This window comes from Trachypithecus francoisi, unplaced genomic scaffold (assembly GCF_009764315.1).
Source record: "Trachypithecus francoisi isolate TF-2019V2 unplaced genomic scaffold, Tfra_2.0 Contig01676, whole genome shotgun sequence".
NCBI lineage: Eukaryota > Metazoa > Chordata > Mammalia > Primates > Cercopithecidae > Trachypithecus > Trachypithecus francoisi.
In genome coordinates this window covers 1,065,235-1,081,209 of record NW_022681448.1, presented here as the reverse complement: position 1 = coordinate 1,081,209, position 15,975 = coordinate 1,065,235, and the positions used below count along the sequence as shown (strand labels likewise).

Sequence of the window (15,975 nt, the reverse complement as noted above, 5' to 3'; positions counted from 1 at the left end):
TGTTGCCCGGGCTAGAGTGTAGTGGCACAGTAATGGCTCACTGCAGCCTCAACCTCCCAGGTTCAAGTGATTCTCCCACCTCTCAGCCTCCTGAGTAGCTGGGACCACAGGCATGTGCCACCATGTCCAGCTAATTAAAATACAATTTTTTTTTTTTTTGCAGAGACAGGGTCTTCCTATGTTGCCCTGGCTGGTGTCAAACTCCTGGGCTCAAGTGATCCTCCTGCCTTGGCCTCCCAAAGTGCTGGGACTGCACCCAAAGTGCTGGGACTGCAGGTGTGAGCCACTGTGCTCGGCGTTCCTGTCTCTTATGTCTCTCTTAATATATAGGTTTTCTCCCTTGTCTTTTTTGCCCCTACCTTTCAATTTAATTGTTGAAAAAGTCATTTGTCCTATAAAATTTCCAACAGTCTATAAAATTCTGATGACTATGTATGTCCTTGGTATCATTTCACATGTTCCTCTACCTTCTGTATTTTCTATAAACGTACTTAAATCCAGATGTGTTTTAAGATTCAAGTTTGGTTTTGACAAGAATTCTTCACAGATGGTGTATACTTCCATCAGGAGGCCAAAACGCAGATGTTTACAGAAAATACTAGATACCATAGAGAGATACGAATAGTAAGAGTTATAAGAGTTTAGAAAAATGTGCAAGCATTTCCAGAGTTTAGATGATCAAAGGTGCCACAGAAGAAGTAATTCTAACAGTAATCTTCGAATGATTGGTAAAAATTTTAATTAAGTGGATGTGGTATAAATAGGAAACCTATTTAAGATAGATGAAGCTGAATATGAAAACTGCAAAGTGATTGGCTGAAATAACGCTCATGTGGAAGCAGCAATGGGAAAAAAACTACTATGGTAGTTCAGACAGGAAGAATAAAGACCTGCAGAGGGTGATGACATTGGGAATGTATTTACCCTTCTATGCAGGGCACCATACCCTAATGGCTCCCAAGCAAATAAAGGAAGGACTCAGGGCCAAAGGTAGTTCAGAGCAAGGAAGGCAAAAATGGTATATTAGATGATTCCATGTTTTAACTATAAGTAAATACTTTAAATGTTTTCAATGGCTTCCTTTTACTGAATTACCAACTTGTTGTGTCTATTTTGGAGCAGGTGTACTTTTCTTTAATAAAAAGACTATAACACATTTTCAGATTTTCTTTTGCTTTAAACTATTTAGACCTTCTACAAAAGGAGAATAAATTAACTGTGTTTTGTCATATCTTGTACCTGGGAGAAGTGCTCTAATGTCAGCTGAAAGATCAAAGTATTTCATTCTCTGGCAGTCTTAAGGATTTTTCTCATTTTCAAAGGAATATGGCAATGTGAAAAAAATGGCCAAACCTCTAGACTCCACTGGGCTTGTTGCCAAAAGGAGACCTTGCTTTTCTTCTGACACAGGTACAGGTCCTTTATGCAAGCAGAACTTTTTGAAAAAGACAATTCCAGTGTCCTTCTTGGAAATACTGACTTAAAAGCTTGAATAATCAGAGTTGAGACAGGATAAAAACAGTACCTTTCACTCTCAAGGTGGGTTATAAATAAACAAGGTAGTTCTACAACAGTATTCTAGGCATTTGCCCTCTGAAAATGTTTTTTTTTGAGACGGAGGCTCGCTCTGTCACCCAGGCTGGAGTGCAGTGGCCGGATCTCAGCTCACTGCAAGCTCCGCCTCCCGGGTTCACGCCATTCTCCTGCCTCAGCCTCCCGAGTAGCTGGGACTATAGGCGCCCGCCACCTCGCCCGGCTAGTTTTTCGTATTTTTAGTAGAGACGGGGTTTCACCGTGTTAGCCAGGATGGTCTCGATCTCCTGACCTCGTGATCCGCCCGTCTCGGCCTCCCAAAGTACTGGGATGACAGGCTTGAGCCATCACGCCCGGCCGAAAATGTTTTTAAAGAAAACTGACACATGAAAATATTGACAGGAGAAACAGCTTAATATATATTTGTTATATCTAATTGCAAAGTAAATGCTGTTAAATGGCAATGATTCAAAACTGTATTAGGACAGTATTTTAAATAATTTATGTTCAAAAGTTTGTTAAAGAATCTCTTAAGAGGGGCACTAGAAGAAATGAGTAAGTTCTGATTTTTCCCCTCTTCACGTCAGACAACCAATGTGTTGCCCTTGTAACAAGGTTTGCGGGAGGCGCATCTCACTCACGAGTGTGAAAGCCCAATCATCACACCTCAGATGAATAAATTCTGTCAGTTACAGTGCTCATCTAGAAATATTAAGATGGAACCATTCTAAAATACGATCTGCTGTATTGTATAAGTACAATTTTGTGAATCCTATTTTCCAAAGAGATTGGATTATCCCATCTATTGTAAAAATGTATTTATATCTTACAACATATCTCATAATTTATATTCAGTATATTTTTGAGGATGGTATTAAAATTATGCTCAGTTTAAAAAATATATAATAATTTATGACTTATTCTTCCTTATAATAATACACGTTGGTAAATTATTTTCTTATTTTAAGAATGTACTACCTTTTGCTAGTTATGATAGGGTATAAATTTTGATAGTTCTTATACGGTGTAAAATGGAATATTTCAAAGGGTCCCAAGTTTAACTAAGTTTTACATTGTTTTTCTTCAAACCACTATTAACAGCAACAGTGAAGTATACCTTTAAAAAGTCTATCTTCTGAATCTCTTATAAAATAAATATGTACATGAGTTTTTTCTTTAAGTTAGAAATGTACACGTCAACTCATGTATTTCAGAGAACTAAAAAGTAACTGTAGTCTTTCCTCAAGACGTTTCCCTATTGCACTAATAAACACTTTTTTCCTATAGTATCAGATCACAATCAACATTATAGACAAGATATACAAAAGTTTCAGCCCTTCCACTGTACTGGGCTTCCTCACAATTTAATAAACAATTCTATTGTTCTCTGTTTATTTGTTTAGTCAAAAACAATTTATTCAACAAATACCATGTACTAACTATTGTGCTTAGACCTCACACGTTTACAAGGAAAAGGCCTTTTTCCTCAAGGAATTTATATTCTAAGAAGTTAGCAGATGACACATAAACCAGCAACTATAATAAAATGTGGCGAGAAAGAATATATAAAGAATGATGAGAATGCAGGGGAGGAAACAATTCTTTCTACTGAAGAAGTTAAAAACGATTCCCATAAGAAGTGAAGCTTGGGCTAATTCTCCAGTGAGCAGAAGGCTGGGAGAAGGTGGTGAGTCCGAGTAGAGGGAAGAGAGAGAACGGCACAGGCAAAGAGAACAGTGTGTGCAAAAGCATGAAAGCGTGAACAGACATGGCACACTGTGTAGAATGGCAAGAGACGACAGCAGGGAAGCTTGTGCAGGGCACAGGCCACAAAGGGCTTATATACACCAAACTAAGGAAGTTAGATTTTATTTATTAAGTGACAAAGTTACTTGATCTGTTTCCTATTCTCTAGAGGTAGGGAGAAGAGAAGATGAATTAGATAAATACTTAGGTAAAATTGGAAAGACTTTGTGTTTGATTGAATATGAAGGGTGGGACAGGCAAAGACAGAGAGAAAGGGCTCTAAGCTATTTCTTGGGTTTGGGTGAGTTGGATGAAAGCTGTTACTACCAAATGAGATCAAGAATACAGGAAGTGTTGGTTTAGGGGGAAGATGGTGAGTGCAGTTTGGCATATTCTGAATCCAAGGTAACTGAGAGAGATCCATAAGCAGGTGTCTGGCAGCTGGTTTGTATATACACAAACGGCTGAGGCTCAAGAGTGTAGCCTGGGCTGGAGGCACTGAAAGAGATTTAGGAGTCATCTCATGAACGCTAAAACCAAGGAGGCTGAAGAAGAGTAGTAAGTGAAGGACAAAATCCTATGAAGTGCCAATGTTTAATACGCAGGAGGTGGAAGAAGGCCAACGACAGAGAGACTGGGACAGTGTGGTTTCAGAGAAATCAAGAGGACTTGTGCCACAAAGATTTGCCTAATAAGAGATCTTTTGTTGACACGATCTCAGGCACTGTGTCAGAAGTTTCACGTAAGTCACTGTAACCTGGAAGTAGATATTATCATCTCTATTTTACAGATGAAGCAGGTTTTAAAGCAGCTCATAAACCACAAGCTACACAGGAGCTGGGAGACTCTCTCTATATTCAGCCTGTGAAGAAGGCTTCTCCCAATTAGGGACACTCTTCTTCCAGCTAGAATGCGGTACAGTAGATGTGTTGGAGGGATGGAGAAGGGGAAGGATCAGCGTTGAGACCCCAATCAGAGTGGGGTCTCAGAGTCTAAGTTAAGGGTGGCCAGCATTTAGATGAATGGTGAGAGAGCAGATCTTACACCTTGCCCTTTCATGATACTTCCAACTCTTCCTAATTCTGTAACTCTCCAGTTCTGCCTCATCTTTTACCTGCCAATTGCTTAATTTTCTTGTCATCCTTAAGCTACATCTTACAGTCCTGATTTCCCTGCCAGTCCTTTATGAATGTAGGAATGTAAGCTGATTTTCCTCCCACAGCCACTGTATGTACATTTTAAAAACTTACCTTTGACTTCGTAATGAACGCTATCTATATTCTCTATCCTATCTATTCTCTATCTATATATCTCTATCTCTATCCTATATTCTCTATCAGCCATTTACTGTTTCTGGTTCCTCTTAAAGCCTCCTTCCCTCACCCCTTCCCCTCTCATCATGCTCATTCCTCTATTTATCGCATAAACATCTTCATGGACTTTGCCTAAGGGGGGAAAATCCTTCCTATTTATTTTCCTGACAGTTCATCACTAAGGTCTTTCTCCCAGTCATCGGAAATACTGGGTCTTAATTCTCCTTCCAAAGAAAAAAAAAAATCCTGGAAATGTATCATTAATGCTCTTGTTCATTCTGAGAACATAAATAGTACTCCAGCTATGTAAGTAACAAAGAAAGAAAATTATCTAACGAGAAAAATGCGTGTGAAGGCTGATGAATTTATCTCCTTGACAGTTAGAAAGATTATCTACTATGTCTCTCTCTCTGAAAGTTAAAAAAATAAAAATAAAAAGAAGTTGCTGGGGCAGCCACTGAGGGAATCGGGGAGGCTGTGCAAGGTGGCGAGCCCGGGCAGCCAGAGCAGCCCCTGCCCCAGCTGCAGCACGAGGAAGAGATGGCGGCCGAGGCCAGGGAAGCCGTGGTGTCCCCCATGGACGACGGGTTTCTGGGCCTGGACTCACCCTCTGATGTTCTGTACAGTGACAGAGCAGAATGGGGTGATACAGATTCAGTGTTGCAGAATGATGGCCCCAATCCTGTGGTCCAGATCATTTATCATGACAAATACACACTCTGGAAATGATTAAACTACCACACAATGAAAGTGCACGGAACTATTTGAAAGGGATTTTGCAGGATCGTGGTCTTTCCAAGTATCCTAATCTGTTAGATCAATTAGTTGATTTACAACCAAGTCATAGTTCCCCCTACCTAATTGCCTTTCTTGTGGATATCTATGAAGACATGCTAGAAAGACAGTGTGACAAGGAAAACATTCTTAATAAAGCATTAGAGTTACGTGAAATCCTAGCTCAAGAAAAGGACCCTATAAAAAAAGAATATTGGAGATACATTGGGAGATCCCCTCAAAGCAAACACAGCACAGAAAATGACTCACCAACAAATGTACAGCAATAACACCATCCAGAAGAACCTGATGGAATGCTTTTATTTTTTATTAAGGGACTCTGCAGGAGTTTAAAACGAGAGTGATCCTTCCCTTTGCCTGTGGTGTAAAAGTGCATCACACAGGTGTTGCTTTTTAACAAGAACTGATGCTCCTTGGGTGCTGCTGCTATTCAGACTAGCTCTAAGTAATGTGATTCTTCTAAAGCAAAGTCATTGGATGGGAGGAGGAAGAAAAAGTCCCATAAGGGAACTTTTGTAGTCTTATGAATATGTAATCTAATCCCTTAGCATCAACTCCTCTCTCAGTGGTACACGCGTCAAGATTTGTAGCAGTAATAACTGTAGGTCATTTGTATGTAATGGATATGAGGTAGCTGAAGTTTGGTTCAGTAAACAGGGAATATAGTGGTTCCATCAGAGCTGGTCTGCACACTCACATTATCTTGCCACCACTGTAACCAACTAATGCCAAAATAATGGTTTTGTAATAAAATTATAGTTGTATCTAAAAACAAAAACAAACAAAAAAAAGAAGTTACTGATATTCTTTCTCAGTATCCTCTGAAAACAAGTACCTATTTTTTCTTTCTTACCGCACAGAAGCAGCAAAGTTGGTAAAGAAATACTACAATCCTTCTGGAGACCAGAGCCCTGACTTCCAGAAGTGACTACAATCTAACAGGATTCTCTGATGCAGACTAGCAGGAGGGATGAGCAGCCCTCCCAAGTCTTCCTCTGCCAATATGAAAAACTGCTCTACAAATCTTGCCCCTGTACGTAGAGGCTGAATGAAGAGAACACTGATCTCAATTTCAAGAAGAGACTAAAGAACATCTGCAGGTTTTCCTTCTATCTGAAGAATCAAAACTGTAATTAAACTGCAATAACTTTCTACCTTGTCTTCAAATCTCATTGTCACTTTCAAAAACTTCCATTAACCCATTTCATATAATCTCGACTATAATTTGCTATCTTCTTCATACCAAGAAAATAAAAGGTTTGCTTACTGCTCTTTGAAATTCCAACTCTTTTCATACTTATGCCTCAAAAATATTACTTGTCAACAACAACAAAAAAAATACTTTTCATTTGCCAAGTACTCTCACAATTTTCTCCAAAGTTTGTTAAATCTCATTCAAATCTTCATTATCTCCCACGAGACAGAGAATTTCTCAGTGATCTTTCAGGACTGACCAGTGGGCCCCTTCCTTCAAACTCACCCCACTAGAATGATCTCATTTGCTTCCCCAGCTTAGGTGGTTCTTGTTGAATTTCGTCAAAAGAGACAGAGAGGAAACAACCAGGATGGAGAGAAAAGCAACACAACAAAGTCTGGGGTCATAGAAGCCAAAACGAGGGGCTGTTCTGATGTAGATTACGTATCAAATACTGCTGGGGTCACGTAAGCTGGGACTACAAAATGTCCTCATTGAACCAAGGAGTTCACTGGTGATCACGACAAAAGTGTCCATGGTGGGGTGGGTACCAGGCTGATGTGAGCTGAAGAATGAATGAGAGCTTAGGAAGTGAACACAACACACCGGGGAGATATGGGGGTAAAGGAAAAATTTTTTCTCCTAAAAAATGGGACATACTTTTAAGTTTACATAAGGTAGGAATAAGGTACAGAGAAACAGACTGGTGATGTAGTAAAATAGGGAAAAATATCAAAGTCAAAAGGTCTTGAAAGGGCAAGAAAAGAGGCCTAGAGCAAATACAGAGACTTGGACTTATGTTGCAAGCACTAGATCTTCCATAAAGAGAGCGAAGACAGACAAGACAGATGCAGCTGTAAGATGCAGAAGCAACAGCAGATTTGGAGGTGAGTTCTTTTTTCCTTTATGTAAAGAAAAAAATGCCTTAAAAAGTTTATTAAATTCCACGGTGTATAGAATATACTTCACAATGAATTCAATTAATTTTAATAATTATCTTCATGATTCTGAGTATAGAATGACTTTAGATATATATTTTTGTAATCAACAGTAAGGCAGTGCAATTTTAAAAATTCTATTTGTGTTTAATACTGCCACAATCAGATTTTTCTTCAATTAAGTGACTGCATTTTGTGACTAATACACTTTGAAATAACTGTATACCACATTAAATATGGTAATATATGAAATAGCCCTAATTTTAAAAAATATCTAGCTCGGGAAAAGAAAAAATAACCTACTACAGTTGCAGGTCAGTAACTATTAAGCTGACAAAACACTGCTCATTAGGAGGGAGAACTTTCTTCTAGTATATCTTAGAAATAATTCACATCCAAATGAAGTATTTTGATAAAGAAGAAATAAAAATTAGATAATTTCATGTTTTTATTCAGATATTTGATAAAGAGGAGGCTGAGGCATGAAAATTACTTGAACCCAGGAGGCGGAGGTTGCGGTGAGCTGAGATCGCGCCACTGCGCTCTAGCCTGGGCATCAGACTCTGTCTCAAAAAAAAAAAAAAGAGTTGATGCATTGTTTCTAAAATGTATGAAAGCAGTACTACAAAATGGATCTAATTTTGTTGACAAAATAATACCAATTAATCCTTTTAAAATTTTTAAATATTTTTCTCTTTTCTTTTATTTGAGACAAGGTCTTACTCTGTCACCCAGGCTGGAGTATAGCAGTACAATCATGGTTCACTGAAGCCAACCTCTTAGGATCAAGTGATTCTCTCCGACCTCAGCCTCCCGAGTAGAGGGTATTACAGGCGTGAGCCACCATGTGCAGCTAATGTTTATATGTGTTGTGGAGATGGGGGTCTCCCTATGCTGCCTAGGTTGGTCTTGAACTTCTGGGCTCAAGTGATCCTCCTGCCTTGGCCTCCCGAAGTGCTGGGGTTACAGGCATGAGCCCCCATGCCTGGCCCCAATTAATACTAATTGGGAAGAAGACCAACATAAATTATTGAAAGTTTTAACTGAGAAATATTTTAAAAAACATGTAGTCTTCATACTTTCAATACACAGAAAGGCTAAAACTATATAGCAAAAACTCAAGGGACTCACTGAAATAGATCAGGATAATTTGTAATTAGCACGTAGTTAATTTTAGATGAGCATCTATTACGTGTCAGAGAATGTTTTTAGACAACATACCAAGCAACTGGGGATATAAAAATAACCACACATATTTTTCCACTTTGAGAACTTATGGTTTAATTAAGAAAGATTAGAAACCAGAGAGTACAGTATAACAAAATACAAAAAATGAGGAAGCATAAGACTCTGTTCACTAGTTTCACAGATGACTTTATAGAGTAGGGTAGCTGAGAAGCGGGAAGCTGTTTAGCAGGTAGCAGGAGTATGGTATTCCATATAAAGGTCATAGGCAGCACTTGAGGCGCTACCAGGAGTCTGGAACATGAAGCTGTACAGTTGCTTCTTTTCAGAAGCACAGTATGCTTCTAAGGTCTTGAAATGGGTTTCTCTTTTCAGTTTTCAAAGATTAATCTCTTATCTCTCCATTTTTTTTTCTTAAGATGATTTAAATTTTCTCTTTTCAGTTTTTATTTTATGCATTTTTCTTGAAAACAGTTTTTAATAGAATTTCTAAAATCACATTATATTTATGTACAGTTTTACACAAAAGCTGAATTAATCTACTCTGGTTCTCATATTCTGCCCTTAGTCAAAACTATTATAAAACCCTCCTCAGCCTTCCTTACTTCAGGAAAAAAAACATCATATAATCATAAGATAGTTCAGTTTATATCCACAGAGATTATCTGAGTTTTCGCAACTGGTAAACATCTTTCTTAAAAGTCTCAAAATGCTTCCAGAAAAGTCTACATCATGGAAAAAGCTCTGATCTAAATATTGGTACTTGAACTTTAAACATTTTGCTTAAAATCTACTTTAAAATGCCAAATTAGTAATTTCCTAAAGTAAAACCTTACAAGATATTTATTAACTTTGATTTTTAAAATACCATTTATTTACAAACTCCTTAACAAGAGGCTAAGGCCCAGTTAATATTAAATCTTACAAAAAACATATAGCAATATTACCAATTATAAACTTAAAATGTACCAGACACATAGTAAGAAAACTAAAACCAACTTGCCCGAGGTTACACAGCTAACTAATAGAGCTACGAATCTAAACCAGGCTTAAAACTCATGTTCTTAATATTTTTTAAGGCTACGTACCAGATACCATAAATGTTTAAAACATCTTATTTTATTAAATTCTTTCAACAATCCCATAAGGAAGGCATTACTATCTTATTTTAAAAGGTGATGAAAGTGAGGATGAAAGAGATTAAGTAATTTCCTCAGGTAATAAAACTAGGAAAAATTTGAATTTAAGTCTGTCAACTTCAAAATACGCACTTTTGTTCACTAACCATATACTACATTCCAGTAAATTCCCACTATAAAAAATTTAGGAGCTTGTTAACCTCAAAGTATATAGGGATGTTCTGGTGCTAGGACTGGAAGGAATTGGTAAGGGGTGGGGTGAAGTGGGTGTAAAGATAAGTAGACAGTTTAGTATAAGGAACTAATACTCACGGCCGGGCGCGGTGGCTCAAGCCTGTAATCCCAGCACTTTGGGAGGCCGAGACGGGTGGATCACGAGGTCAGGAGATCGAGACCATCCTGGCTAACACGGTGAAACCCCGTCTCTACTAAAAATACAAAAACTAGCTGGGCGAGGTGGCGGGCGCCTGTAGTCCCAGCTACTCGGGAGGCTGAGGCAGGAGAATGGCGTAAACCCGGGAGGCGGAGCTTGCAGTGAGCTGAGATCCGGCCACTGCACTCCAGTCCGGGAGACAGAGCGAGACTCCGCCTCAAAAAAAAAAAAAAAAAAAAAAAAAGGAACTAATACTCGTAGAATATAATGAAAGTCCACTAAATATTGATACACTGAGGAATGTGCAGAAATAGATATTTATCAAAAATAAACAATAAATGATTAATATTGATTTTATGGAGTTATATCTTTGTCATATTTTTCTTTTCCATGGAGTGTTATGTGATAAACTTATTCTCAATTTAAAACTAATTTTTTTTTTTTTGAGACACGGTCTTGCTCTGTTGCCCACGTGACCACACACAGCTCACTGCAATTGCAACCTCAACCTCCCGAGCTCAAGCGGTCCTCTCACCTCACCCTCCCAAGGAGCTGGGACTACAGGTGTGCATCACCACACCTGGCTAATTTTTCTTTTTTTTTTTTTTTTTTTTTTTTTGAGACGGAGTCTCGCTCTGTCGCCCAGGCTGGAGTGCAGTGGCCGGATCTCAGCTCACTGCAAGCTCCGCCTCGCGGTTTCACGCCATTCTCCTGCCTCAGCCTCCCGAGTGGCTGGGACTACAGGTGCCCGCCACCTCACCCGGCTAGTTTTTTGTATTTTTTTTTAGTAGAGACGGGGTTTCACCGTGTTCGCCAGGATGGTCTCGATCTCCTGACCTTGTGATCCGCCCGTCTCGGCCTCCCAAAGTGCTGGGATTACAGGCTTGAGCCACCGCGCCCGGCCTAATTTTTCTTTTACATTGTTTGTAGAGATGGAGACTTGCTACACTGCCCAGACTGGTCTTAAACTCCTGGGCTCAAGCTATCCTCTTGCTTTGGCCTCGCAAAGTGCTGGGATTACAGGTGTGAGCTAACGCACTCAGCCGTAAAATTAATGTTGATTTGAGAATGTTGTAAATCTCTTGAGATAACTATGAAAGCTCTGCCGCATTCAATGAAAGGTTATAAACCACTGATTTAGAAACCACATTTGTTTCTTAATTCTCCAATTCCTTCTTTAGACAACAGGAAAGAATAATTAACTTATCACCTACCTCAGGGGAACACTTTTTCTACACTTATAAAATAGAGTGGTCCATCTCTCAGGTCCTTGATAACTTTCACTAAATTAACTACGCCAACTACTTCTATTTTAAATACCTATTTCTACGATCACTCCCTGAACCCTGAAATCACCTACAAGTTCTTCAGCTGAGAAACTGTAAATTCAGACACCTACTTTATGACCATAGTTCCTTTCTGCTCTTGGGCATCCACATCCGTTTTCAACCTCACTGGCAGCTTTCTCTGCAGGCTTTTTCTTCTTCCTGGAGTTTATCATGAAATGGGATTTTTTTTTCCCCTCTTGACTTTCCTATTTTCTTTTTAAATTTTTCTTCCGATTTTACTTTCTTCTCTATTGTCTCTGCTTAGACTCCATGGCTCATTAGTTAAAACCTCTCTTGCTCCTAACATTGTTAACTCCCTAGGCCATGACTTCCTCCATTCCTCTGCCTAGCAAATCCTAACTGTCCATCTATTCTATTCCACAACCACACTGATCAATGACTCTGTTCTTCCATAATGTACGTTCTCTTTTAGTCCCTGAAGGATTCCCAGAAGTCCTTCTGTTTCTCTCACCAGTTCTTTTTCCATATCCCAGAAGCTACTTCAAACCTTCTTTCTCCATAAAGCTCAGCCCTACTATATCCAATTTTTTTTTTTTTTTGAGACGGAGTTTCACTCTTGTTGCATAGGCTGGAGTGCAATGGCACAATCTCAGCTCACTGCAACCTCTGCCTCCCAGGTTCAAGCGATTCTCCTGCCTCAGCCTCCTGAGTAGCTGGGATTACAGGCACCTGCCACCATGCCTGGCTAATTTTTTGTGTTTTTAGTAGAGACAGGGCTTCACCATGTTGGCCAGGCTGGTCTCGAACTCTGGCCTCCCAAAGTGCTGGGATTACAGGTGTGAGCCACCGCACTGGGCCCTAAATCCTATTTTATAAAGAAAATCAAGGCTACTCCAAAACACTGCCCTCATTTGCTTGCCAGTAATTTGCAAATGTCTGCATAAAATGCTCATTTGTTCATCTCTTTCTCCTGATACAATAGGAAAGACATCCTCCCTGTGGAATGCTGATCCTTCCACTCCTGTTCTGAAGACAATCCCTTCTTCCCTATTTTCCAGGATTTTGTCCTATTCATACTTCCTTTGTATTTTCCACCTCTCCTTCTCATCAACAAGAAACATGCTCACCACTTACAATAAACCAAGATTCTCTTGGCCTTTGTTCTCTATCCTTAGCTACTACCCTCTAACTCCTCTGTTCATGACCACGTCTCTCAAGACGTCTGTGTTTACTTTTCTCATCTCTCCCATCACTTCTCAGTGTTCTCCAACTTGGCTTTAGATCTCATCCCATCACTCACCTGTATAGTAGTTGGCCCTCCGCATCCATGCATTCAACCAACCATGGATCAAAAATATTAATAGGTCTGGTGTGGTGGCTCATGCCTGTAATCCCATCACTTTCAATGGCCAAGTCAGGAGGACTGCTTGAGTCCAGGAGTTTGAGGCCAGCCTGAGCAACATAGTGAGACCCCCGTCTATACTAAAATGTAAAAAATTAGCCGTGTATGGTGGTGCACACCTGTAGTCCCAGCAGGCTGCAGCAGCAGGAGTGCTTGAGCCCCAGAGTTTGATGCTGTCGTGAGCTATGACTGTGACACTGCACTCCAACCCAGCAACAGAGCAAGACCTTGTCTCAGAAAAAAACAAAACACCCCAAAACAACCCACACCACTACAAATAAAAAAACAGAGTTACAGAACATAACAACTATATACATAGCATTTACATTGTATTATAAGTAATCTAGAGACGATTTGAACTACATGGGAGGATGTTTGTAGGCTATACACAAATATGATGCCATTTTATATGAGGGTCTTGAGCATTCTCGGATTTTGGTATCCAAGGGGGGGCCCTGGAACCAATACCCCGTGGATAACAAAGCACCACTGTACCTGTTAAAATGTAAAACACTTCCAGCTGCTAAGTACAGCGGATACTTCTCAGTCCTTAGCTCACTCAACTCCCTAAGTTTACGTGGTTTTCACATTTGACACGTTCCTTTTTTCTTTAACATTTTCTCTGCTTGGCTTCTGTGATAACACTTCCCTGGCGTTCCTCCGCCTCTCTGACGACTCTGCCACCATTTCTTTCCGTCCCCTCTCTTAAGTGGTGGTGCTCCTCTGGATGCCCGTGCAGGCTTCTCATGTTTTATTTTAGATACTCTGCCTCATACCCTCTCCAGGCTTTAATTAACATTGATAGTAATTTATCTGTAATTGCTCAAAGACTTTGACAAAGTTACCTCCTACTTACTATGTTATTATGTTTTAAAAACACCCCTATAACATGGTGCAAATCTCATACCTTAATTCCTTAATAATACTTCAGTTAAATAAAACACACAACTAAAAATTTAACAGAAATCAAAATTACCTTTATCGCCAAGGTCTCTGAAAAAAGTTGATCCACAGCCAGCTGTTTGGATTCCTGATAGTGTATCCTCGATGTCCTTTGAATACACATATTAAAATTTAACTTCTAAAAGTTCATTTTCTTTGTAGCTGGGACTACAGACGCCCGCCTCCACGCCCAGCTAATTTTTTTGTGTGTATTTTTAGTAGAGACAAGGTTTCACCATGTTAGCCAGGATGGTGATCTCCTGACCTCGCGATCCGCCCGCCTTGCCCTCCCAAAGTACTGGGATTACAGGTGTGAGCCACCGTACCCGGCCAAACGTTCCTTTTCTATCTTACCAAAAACAAACTCTGCCCCCTCCCACATGTTGCTTACCTTTTTTGTCAACTTCCTGACTGAAGTTTTACCTACAACAAAGAAGAAACATTGTTTAGTATCCATATTCTTTGGTAAAACTCAGCTTGCACTAAGAAAGAAAATTATTTAAAAGACAAAACAACTAAATATTTATTTAAAAAGCAAAGGCTTGTGATTTTAGCTAATATTCTTAAGCCATAATTATGAGTCAGAGAATTCTAAGACTAAATACAAAGACACTATAGTTTCACACAAGATCCACTTTCAATTTCACTCACCCTATTTCATACATATGAAATCATATATAACCATTTATGAGTTATCCTAGTTGTCTGAATCATATTATTAATTCTCGTCAAACATAATTTCTTCATGTGATTATTAAAATCACTCTCTTTTTACTTTCATTGATTTAGGAAAAAACACTCATGATTTAGAAAGCTTCCTTTTTCTGAACTCTGGAAAGTCCTCTTAGGCTTATAACTCTCCAGTCAAATGTAAAAGTCTAGCCAACATAACCATCCATTCTAAAGTAGTTAACTTTTAATAATTTCCTATTGGATAACAGAGATTCAAAATGCTTCCAGGTTTTCAGCCACCCTCTTTACTGCCGACATCATTTTCCTAATATCCACCATAATTCTAAAGCCATTACATTGTTTCTGTTTTTTCAGGACTTATTCTGATGATAGCCTCAAGTCATTTTAAACATCTAGAACAAAACTGAAAAATGTTTCATTTTTGTCTCTTATGTAAGCAATGTACAGCACTAACTTTACTTACTGCTCTCAAAATTATCTTGTCTATGAAGTTCCTTCAGTACAATTACATGGTCTGTGAAAATTCAGGTGGCACATTAAAAAAGAGTGCTTTTAGATGTGCCTTTTCTGTAGTTTGGGTTGTTTAATTTGGACGATAAATCTACAAGGGCAAATTCTATTATTTGGAATTAGTAAACTGTCAGGATTTTATTTTTACATTATTAATCAAAACATTAGTTGTGAATATGACTACATACTTTTTAGAAACATCTATGACTATGTTCATAAGCTTAGGTGTTGATATTTTGGGGTAATTTTTTCACTGGAGAAACTATTATGTGCCAGCCAAAGAGCCCAGATTCTACTGTTAGGTGGTGTTGTAGTATCAGATAATCAAACAGATAAAAATTACCATGTATTGTACAAATCTAAGTGAGTGAATGTGTATATAATATGTAGTCCTATAATGCTGATAATGAACTCCAAAAAACTGTGTAATACATGTATTTACTTATCTTTACATAGTCAATTAACTTAAAAAACAAACTGATCATTATTTCTCTGCTTTTCCTCAAGTTATGCCACAAATATTCATTACCATATGCCCTTTTATTTTTAGACAATTTTATCTGTTTTTAAAAAGGGAATTAATCCTTACATCCAACTTAAAGTATTCCAGAAAGCAATGACTGACATTTTGAAGGCAGACGAGGACCAAGAATTTAAGGTAGCAAAATGGATGGTGTCTAAGAGTTTCTCAGAAATCAGATTATTTCTAAGGGGTGTTATCTGTTTGAAGGTTAGATTCCTTTTTGGTCTTTCAAAAATCGTTTAAAAAAAAAATCCTTCTACTTGAAACTGAGTGAGTAAAGAAGGTAATGATTGCTTCCCTCCACTAGAGGTCTGGCTGCCAAACAGCTAAGCCAATACAATTCAATACTATGTGAGTGAAATACCGCAATAAAGTCACGGACTAATTGAATAATATAAC

At 38.7% G+C, this 15,975-nt stretch overlaps 1 protein-coding gene and 1 pseudogene across 5 annotated transcripts in view; both read right to left on the bottom strand.

The window, feature by feature from the left end:
- The window catches only part of MICU2 (mitochondrial calcium uptake 2), a 113,732-nt gene that overhangs the window by 37,963 nt on the left and 59,794 nt on the right, over positions 1–15,975 (bottom strand). For all 5 annotated transcript variants that reach the window (XM_033196950.1, XM_033196956.1, XM_033196983.1 and 2 more), the window contains exons 3-4: positions 14,242–14,273; positions 13,885–13,960 (exon numbers count right to left, since the gene is read on the bottom strand). In XM_033196950.1, coding sequence (XP_033052841.1) covers positions 13,885–13,960; positions 14,242–14,273 — 108 coding nt within the window. The remainder of the gene's footprint in view (positions 1–13,884; positions 13,961–14,241; positions 14,274–15,975) is intronic.
- LOC117075211 lies at positions 2,115–2,210 on the bottom strand (annotated as a pseudogene).